This window comes from Somniosus microcephalus, unplaced genomic scaffold (genome assembly GCF_052327205.1).
Source record: "Somniosus microcephalus isolate GS21.2 unplaced genomic scaffold, FLI_Smic_1.0 scaffold217, whole genome shotgun sequence".
Taxonomy (NCBI): domain Eukaryota; kingdom Metazoa; phylum Chordata; class Chondrichthyes; order Squaliformes; family Somniosidae; genus Somniosus; species Somniosus microcephalus.
Window position 1 is genome coordinate 427189 of NW_028225404.1, and position 9698 is coordinate 436886.

General features: G+C 46.2%; 1 protein-coding gene across 1 annotated transcript; it reads left to right on the plus strand.

The window, feature by feature from the left end:
- Window positions 1–1857: 1857 nt before the first annotated feature.
- Window positions 1858–6056, plus strand: LOC147082053 (uncharacterized). Its single transcript, XM_085980501.1, has 2 exons — window positions 1858–1898; window positions 5048–6056. The coding sequence occupies exons 1-2, from the start codon at window positions 1858–1860 to the stop codon at window positions 5982–5984; spliced, it is 978 nt and encodes a 325-aa protein (XP_085836627.1). The 3' UTR covers window positions 5985–6056.
- Window positions 6057–9698: the final 3642 nt, after the last annotated feature.

Below are 9698 nucleotides of genomic sequence, written 5' to 3' on the forward strand. Positions count from 1 at the left end.
CCCCTTGAAAACATTAAGTGTCTCCGCTTCCACCACTTCCGTCGGCAGCGAGTTCCAGGTCATCAACACTCGCTGCGTAAAAAAGTTTTTCCTCACATCCCCCCTGTATCTCTTGCCCAAAACCTTAAATCTGTGTCCCCTAGTCCTTGTACCATCAACTAGTGGGAACAGCCTTTCCCCGTCTAGCCTATCCAAACCCACCATAATCTTGTACACCTCGATCAAATCACCCCTCAACCTCCTTTGCTCTAATGAAAACAAATCCAGCTTCTCCAACCTGTCCTTGTAGCTAAGATTCCCCATCCCCAGAACCATTCTGGTAAATCTCCTCTGCACCCTCTCAAGGGCCTTCACATCCTTCCTAAAGTGTGGTGACCAGAACTGGACGCAATACTCCAGTTGTGGCCTAACCAGCGCTTTATAAAGGTTCAGCATAACTTCTCTACTTTTGTACTCAATACCTCTATTTATGAAGCCCAAGATCCCATATGCTTTGTTAACCACTCTCTCAATATGTCCCGCCACCTTCAGGGACCTACGCACATTAACTCCCAGGAACTCCCTGGAGCACTGTGTACAGTTCTGGGCACCGCACCTCAGAAAGGATATATTGGCCTTGGAAGGAGTGCAGTGCAGATTCACCAGAATGTTACCCGGGCTCCAAGGGTTAGATCATGAGGGAGAGATTACATAAATTAGGCTTGTGTTCCCTGGAATCTAGAAGGTTAAGGAGTGATTGAGGATTTTAGGATTTTGAAAGGAATTGGTAGAGTAGATAGAGAGAAACTTTTGGGTTTAAATGCTCCTGCAGGGTATCAACAATTTCTTTAAAAGTCTTGTCCTTTGGTTTGGCTGGAGTGATTAAATTTCGTAACAGCCCGTATGTCTTCGCGCCCATTAAGTTCAGAAGTACTGAAGCTTTTTTATCATCTGTTATTCCATTTGCAGTGCAATAAACCTCTACTCTTTCCACGTATGTGGTCCAATCTTCTATTTCGCCATCAAAAGCCTCAATATTACCAGATTTAGGCATTTCAGAAAAGATATGGCGCTTCCCGCGCTTTTTTTTTCTTCTCTCTGTAGCAACGATATGGCGCTTCCTGCGCTTTCCCGCCGCTGCTACCGATAACAACGCTGTTTTACTGTGGTTTCCGTTTATTCACTGTTGGAGACTCGTTCCCGACGGAGGTCTAAACGCTGACCTGCTTGCCGCGCCGGCCGTCTCGAGTGCACCCTCCCAGTCCGTTATTGCTTGCCTCCGATTTCGCTGCCTGTCTCAGCTGTAGAGCCCGCCGCTGGAGCTCCAGCCTGACGCCCAGGAAGGATTAGCGCAGTACCTGTCACCAGCTTGGCCAGCTGGTGAAACCACAGTTTCTCTTACTTCCTTGAGTCTTCTGGACGCTGGAGGAATCGATGTCCTTGAGGTGCTGCCGAATTGCAGGTAAGTCCGTTTCCACTTCGTCGCCACTGTAGTGTCCGTGTGTAGATAAAGACACTGAAGACAGGAGTTGGTTCATAGGTATTTACTAAGCAAGTCTGGGGGGGGTTTCTAAAGGATATACACAATACACAGGCTTATATAGCCCAAGTGGCAATTACCGGCATTACGCACACCTGGGGCTCTTAAAGGCACATACACCATAATTGTTCTTAAAGGCACATACACCACAACCAAGGCCCTATATAATTGCGGTAAGACTTTACTCTTACACTCCAATCCTTTTGTAATAAAGACTAACATACCATTTGCTTTCCTAATTGCTTGCTGCACCTGCGTGTTAAGATGAGAAATGATAAAGGCAAGAAGTCACTTGTGGGAGTGGTGGACAGGCCCCCTGACAGTAACCACACGGTAGGATGGAGTATAAAGGAAGAAATAACGAGAGCTTGTCCGAAAGGTATGGCAATAATCATGGGGGATTTTAATCTACATATAGACTGGAAAAATCAGATGGGCAAAGGTAGCCTAGATGAGGAGTTCATAGAATGTTTTCGGGATAGTTTCTTAGAACAGCACGTTCTGGAGCCAACCAGAGAGCAGGCTGTACTAGACCTGGTATTGTGCAATGAGATAGGATTAATTAATGACTTCATAGTGAAGGCGCTCCTAGGTAGCAGCGATCATAATATGATTGAATTTTACATTCAGTTTGAGGGAGAGAAGAGTGGGTCCAAGACTAGTATTTTAAACTTAAATAAGGGCAATTATGAGGGCATGAAAGCAGAGCTAGCTAAAGTGAACAGGCAAATTAGGTTAAGGGATAGGTCAATAGAGTTGCAGTGGCAGACATTTAAGGGGATATTTCAGAATACACAGAATAGATACATTCCAACGAGAAAGAAAAATTCCAAGGGGAGGACCCACCATCCGTGGTTAACTAAAAAAGTTAAAGATAGTATCAGACTTAAAGAAAAAGCATATAATTGTGCAAAGATGGCTGGCAGGTCAGAAGATTGGACAGAATATAAAAAACAGCAAAGAATGACTAAAAGATTAATAAGGAGGGAAAAATGAGAGTACCAGAGAAAGCTAGCTAGAAATATAAAAACTGATAGTAAGAGTTTCTATAGATATTTAAAAAAGAAAAGAGTTAACAAAGTGAGCATTGGTCCTATAGAAAGTGAGTCTGGGGAATTAATAATGGAAAATAAGGAGATGGCAGTTGAATTGAACAGGTATTTTGCATCGGTCTTCACTATAGAGGATTCAAGTAACATCCCAGAAATAGCTGTAAATCAGGAAATGGAAGGGAGGGAGGAACTCAAGAAAATTACAATCACCAGGGAAGTGGTACTGAGCAAATTGTTGGAGCTGTGGGCTGACAAGTCCCCGGGTCCTGATGGACTTCATCCTAGGGTCTTAAAAGAAGTGGTTAGTGAGATAGTTGATGCGTTGGTTTTAATTTTCCAAAATTCCCTAGATTCGGGGAAGGTTCCATTAGATTGGAAAATAGTGAATGTAACTCCTTTATTCAAAAAGGGAGGGAGACAGAAAGCAGGAAACTACAGGCCAGTTAGCTTAACATCTGTCACAGGGAAGATGTTAGAAGCTATTATTAAAAACGTTATAGCAGGGCACTTGGAAAAGTTCAAGGTAATCAGGCAGAGTCAACATGTTTTGTGAAAGGGAAATCATGTTTAACCAATTTATTGGCGTTCTTTGAGGAAGTAACATGTGCTGTGGATAAAGGGGAACTGGTGGATGTACTGTACTTAGATTTCCAGAAGGCATTTGATAAGGTGCCACATCAAAGGTTATTGCGGAAAATAAAAGCTCATGGTGTAGGGAGTAACATGTTGGCATGGCTAGAAGATTGGCTAGCTAATAGGAAACAGAGAGTAGGCATAAATGGGTCATTTTCTGGTTGGCAAGATGTAACGAGTGGTGTGCCACAGGGATCAGTGCTGGGACCTCAACTTTTTACAATTTATATAAATGACTTGGATGAAGGGACTGATGGCATGGTTGCTAAATTTGCTGATGACACAAAGATAGGTAGGAAAGTAAATTGTGAAGAGGACATAATGAGGCTACAAAGGGATATAGATAAGTTAAGTGAGTGGGCAAAGATCTGGCAAATGGAGCATAATGTGGGAAAATGTGAAGTTGTCCATTTTGGCAGGAAGGATAAAAAAGAAGCATATTATCTAAATGGTGAGAGATTGCAGAGCTCTGAGATGCAGAGGGATCTGGGTGTCCTAATGCATGAATCGCAAAAGGTTAGTATTCAGGTACAACAAGTAATCAGGAAAGCTAATAGAATGTTATTGTTTATTGCGAGGGAAACTGAATACAAAGGTAGGGAGGTTATGCTTCAGTTATACAGGGCATTGGTGAGACCACATCTGGAGCACTGTGTACAGTATTGGTCTCCTTATTTAAGGAAGGATGTAAATGCGTTGGAAGCAGTTCAGAGAAGGTTTACTCGACTAATACCTGGAATGGGCGGGTTGTCTTATGAGGAAAGGTTGGACAGGCTAGGCTTGTATCTGCTGGAGTTTAGAAGAGTAAGAGGTGACTTGATTGAAACATATAAGATCCTGAGGGGTCTGGACAGGGTGGATGTGGAGAGGATGTTTCCTCTTGTGGGAGAATCTAGAACTAGGGGTCACTGTTTAAAAATAAGGGGTCGCCCATTTAAGACAGAGATGAGGAGAAATTTTTTCTTACAGACGGTCGTGAGTCTTTCGAACTCTCTTCCTCAGAGGGCGGTGGAAGCAGAGTCTTTGAATATTTTTAAGGCAGAGGTAGATAGATTCTTGGTAAGCAAGGGGGTGAAAGGTTATCGGGGGTAGGTGGGAATGTGGAGTAATCAGATCAGCCATGATCTTATTGAATGGTGGAGCAGGCTCGAGGAGCCGAGTGGTCTGCTCCTGCTCCTAATTCGTATGTTCGTATGTAACCTGTGCAGCAGCTGGGGCCTGAAAATCAGCTTCACTGCCCCTGGGCTGGGAAAGGGGGACATGAGGCAACATTCTCCCTCTTACCCCTTTCTACACTCCTTTTACAGGATTTTAGAAGTGGAGCATTTACAGACAGGAAGCTCAGACCGAACATCACGTCAAGAACGGACAGAGTCGCTCGATTCATCAGGACCTGATTCAGTTGCTCCTCCAATCTGCTGACACACCAGCGAGTTCACACTGATGAGAGACCTTTTAAATGTTCTGAGTGTGGGAAGAGCTTCAAAATATAAAAGTACCTGAAGCAACAGCAGTGGCTACACACTGGGGAGAGCCCGTTCACCGGCCCCGTGTTCCAGAAGAGATTCACTCAGTCATCCGCTCCGATGATACACCAGCAGGATCACACTAGGGAGAGACCTTTAACCCGCTCCGTGTGTGGGAAGGGATTAATTGCACCCTCCATGCTGCTGAGACACCAGCTTGTCCACACCAATGAGAGACCGTTGACCTGCTCTGTGTTTTTGAAGCGATTCTCTCATTCTGCCACCCTCCTGAGTCACCAGCTTGTTCACATTAAATGTTCTGACTGTGGGAAGAGATTTAAAACATCCCAGGATCTGAAGAGACACCAGCTGGAGAGAGCAGGAGAGATTCTGTTCACCTGCTCCGTGTGTGGGAAGAGATTCACTCGGTCATCCCACCTCCTGACACACCAGCGAGTTCACACTGATGAGAGACTATTTAAATGTTCTGCCTGTGGGAAGAGCTTTAAAACCTCTGGGGATCTGAAGCAACATCAGCGAGTTCACTCCGATCAGAGACCATTTACATGTTCTGTCTGTGGGAAGAGCTTTAAAAGCTCCGGGAATCTGAACAGACACCAGCCAGTTCATACTGGGAAGAGGCCATTCACCTGCTCCGTGTGTGGGAAGGGATTCACTCGGTCATCCAACCTGCTGACACACCAACGAGTTCACACTGATGAGAGACCATTTAGATGTTCTGATTGTGGGAAGAGCTTTAAAACCTCTGGGAATCTGAAGGAACACCAGCGAGTTCACACTGGTGAGCGGGCGTTCACCTGCTCCGTGTGTGGGAAGAGATTCACTCAGTCATCCCACCTCCTGACTCACCAACAAGTTCACACTGATGAGAGACCATTTAAATGTTCTGACTGTGGGAAGAGCTTTAAAACCTCTGGGAATCTGAAGGAACACCAGCAAGTTCACACTGGTGAGCGGGCGTTCACCTGCTCTGTGTGTGGGAAGGGATTCACTCGGTCATCCAACCTGCTGACACACCAGCAATATCACACTGATGAGAGACCATTTAGATGTTCTGACTGTGGGAAGAGCTTTAAAACCTCTGGGGATCTGAAGCAACATCAGCGAGTTCACACCGGGGAGAGGCCGTTCACCTGCTCCGTGTGTGGGAAGGGATTCACTCGGTCATCCCACCTGCTGACACACCAGCTTGTTCACACTGATGAGAGACCATTTAAATGTCCTGACTGTGCTAAGAGCTTTAAAAGCTCCGGGGAGCTGAAGAGACACCAGCGAGTTCACACTGTTCTGTAGCACAGGGCCCTGGAGACAGCTGGGGTGACATGAACATGGAATGGATGAATGTTTTATAAATTGTTGGACTGCTGTTTAATGTTTCAATCTGTTGTGCTGATGATTCCCTTCGATTGATTGTTGATGGTGTTACATAGAATGCACAGCACAGAAACAGGCCATTCGACCCAACTGGTCCATGCCGGTGTTTATGCCCCACACCCACTCTACTTCAATTAACCCGATCAACATCTCCTCCCATTCCTTTCTCCCTTGTGTGGCTTCCCCATAAATCCATCTGTGCTGTTCACCTCAACCACTCCCTGTGGTAGCGAGTTCCCCATTCTCACCATTCTCTGGGTAAAGACACTTCTCCTGAATTCATTACTGGATTTATTAGTGACTATTTTAAGTTTGTGGCCTCATAAATATGATGAGACTCTGTTAAGCTGACCAGTATGTTGTTGTACTTTGTCTTTTTCTGATGAATTAAACATTACTGAGCCCTTGTACGCGTGTTATGGGATGAAGTTTTTTTTTAATTCGTTCATGGGATGTGGGCGTCGCTGGGAAGGCCAGCATTTATTGCCCATGCCTAATTGCCCTTTAGAAGGTGGTGGTGAGCCACCTTCTTGAACCGCTGCAGTCCGTGTGGTGAAGGTACTCCCACAGTGCTGTCAGGGAGGGAGTTCCAGGACTTTGACCAGCGACGATGAAGGAATGGCAATATACTTCCAAGTTAGAATGGTGTTTGACTTGGAGTTGGTGGTCATAGAGTTATACAGCACAGAAAGAGGCCCTTCGGCCCATCGTGTCTACACCGGCCATCAAGCCCTGTCTATTCTAATCCCATTTTCCAGCACTGGGTCCGTAGCCTTGTATGCTATGGCGGTTCAAGTGCTCATCTAAATGCTTCTTGAATGTTGTGACGGTTCCTGCCTCTACCACCCTTTCAGGCAGTGAGTTCCAGTTTCCAACCACCCTCTGGGGGGAAAAAAGTTTTTCCTCAAATCCCCTCTAAACCTCCTGCCCCTTACCTTGAAACGAATGGTTATTGACCCCTCTACTAAGGGGAAAGTTCCTTTCTATCTACCCTATCTATGCCCCTCAAAATTTTGTACACCTCAATCAGGTCCCCCCTCAGCCTTCTCTGCTCTAAGGAAAACAACCCCAGCCTGTCCAGTCTCTCTTCATAGCTGAAGCGCTCCAGCCCAGGTAACATCCTGGTGAATCTCCTCTGCACCCTCTCCAATGCAATCACATCCTTCCTATAGTGTGGCGAGCAGAACTGCACACAGTATTCCAGCTGTGGCCTAACTAGCGTTTTGTACAGCTCCATCATCACCTCCCTGCTCTTATATTCTATGCCTCGGCTAATGAAGGCAAGTATCCCATCAGCCTTTTTAACCACCTTTTCTGCCTGTCCTGCTGCCTTCAGGGATATATGTATTCTATCAGGTGTTCCCATGTGCTTGCTGTCCTTGTTCTTCCAGGTAGAAGAGGTTGTCGGTTTGGGAGGTGCTGCCGAAGAAGCCTTGGCGAGTTGCTGCTGTACATCTTGTAGATGGTACACACTGCAGCCACGGTACGCCAGTGGTGGAGGGAGTGAATGTTTAAGGTGGTGGATGGGATGCCAATCAAGCGGGCTGCTTTGTCTTGGGTGGTGTTGAGCTTCTTGAGTGTTGTTGGAGCTGCACTCATCCAGACAAGTGGAGAGTATTCCATCACACTCCTGACTTGTGCCTTGCAGAGGGTGGAAAGGCTTTGGGGAGTCAGGAGGTGAGACACTCGCCACAGAATACCTAGCCTGTGACCTGCTCTTGTAACCACAGTATTTATGTGGCTGGTCCAGTTAAGTTTCTGGTCAATGGTGACCCCCAGGATGTTGATGGTGGGGGATTTGGTGATGGGAATGCTGTTGAATGTCAAGGGGCGGTGATTAGACGCTCGCTTGTCAGAGATAGTCATTGCCTGGCACTTGTGTGGTGCGAATGTTACCTGCCACTTATCAGCCCAAGCCTGAATGTTGTCCAGCTCTTGTTGCATGCGGGCATGGACTGCTTCATTATCTGAGGAGTTGCAAATGGAACTGAATACTGTGCAGTCACCAGCGAACATTCCTACTTCTGACCTTATGTTGGAGGGAAGGTCATTGATGAAGCAGTTGAAGAGGGTTGGGCCGAGGACACTGCCCTGAGGAACTCCTGCAGCGATGTCCTGGGGCTGTGATGATTGACCTCCAACCACCACAACCATCTTCCTTTGTGCTCGGTCTGACTCCAGCCAGTGGAGAGTTTCCCCCCGATTCATTAGCATTGAGGTAATAGTGAGAGTAATAGAAATATAGAAACATAGAAGATAGGAGCAGGAGTAGGCCATTCGGCCCCTCGAGCCTGCTCTGACATTTAATGAGATCATGGCTGATCATCCAAATTCAGTACCCTGTCCCTGCCTTCTCCCCATATCCCTTGATCACTTCAGCCTTAAAAAATATATCTAACTCCTTCTTTAATATATTTAATGAATTGGCCTCCACTGCCTTCTGTGGTAGAGAATTCCACAGGTTCACCACTCTCTGGGTGAAGAAATTCCTCCTCATCTCCGTCCTAAATGGCTTACCCCTAATCCTTAGACTGTGACCCCTGGTTCTGGACTCCCCGGCCATCGGGAACATCCTTCCTGCATCGAGTCTGTCTAGTCCTGTTAGAATTTTATAAGTTTCAATGAGATCCCCTCTCATTCTTCTAAACTCCAGCGAGTACAAGTCCAATCGACCCAATCTCTCCCCATACGTCATTCCTGCCATCCCAGGTATCAGTCTGGTGAATCTTCGCTGCACTCCCTCCATGGCAAGAACATCCTTCCTCGGATAAGGTGATCAAAACTGCACACAATACTCAAGGTGTGGTCTCACCAAGGCCCTGTACAACTGCAGCAAGACATCCTTGTTCCTGTACTCGAACCCTCTCGCTACGAAGGCCAACATACTATTTGCCTCCTTAAAATCGCCTGCTGCACCTGCATACTTACTTTCAGCGACTGGTGCACATGGACGCCCAGGTCTTGTTGCACTTCCCCTTCTCCCAATCTATTGCCATTCAGATAATAATCTGTCTTCCTGTTTTTGCCACCAAAGTGGATAACCTCGCAGTTATCCACGTTATATTGCATCTGCCATGCTTTTGCCCAATGACCTAACCTATCCAAATCATACTGGAGTTTCTCAGCATCCTCCTCACAGAGCACACACACACACCCAGCTTTGTGTCATCTGCAAATTTGGAGATATTACATCTAGTTCCCTTGTCTGGATCATTAATATATATTGTGAATAGCTGGGGTCCAAGGACCGATCCCTGCGGTACCCCACTAGTCACTGCCTGCCACTCGGAAAAAGACCCGTTTATTCCAACTCTTTGCTTTCTGTCTGCCAACCAGTTCTCTATCCAAGTCAATACCTTGCCCCCAATCCCACGTGCCTTAACTTTACACGCTAATCTCTTATGCGGGACATTATCGAAAGTCTTCTGAAAGTCCAAATACACCACATCCACTGGTTCTCCCTAATCTATTTTACCAGTTACATCCTCAAAAAATTCCAGTAAATTAGTCAAGCCATGGAACGAATTCAGCGAAGATTCACCAGGCTGACACCTGGGATGGCAGGAATGACGTATGAGGAGAGATTGGGACGATTGGGCTTGTACTCGCTGGAGTTTGGAAGAATGAGAGGGG

Coding starts and splice junctions, on each gene's coding strand:
- LOC147082053 (XM_085980501.1), top strand. CDS start 1,858: ATGGAGTATAAAGGAAGAAATAACGAGAGCTTGTCCGAAAG. Junction 1,899..5,047: donor AACGAGAGCTTGTCCGAAAG/GTATGGCAATAA, acceptor CCAGCTGGAGAG/AGCAGGAGAGATTCTGTTCA.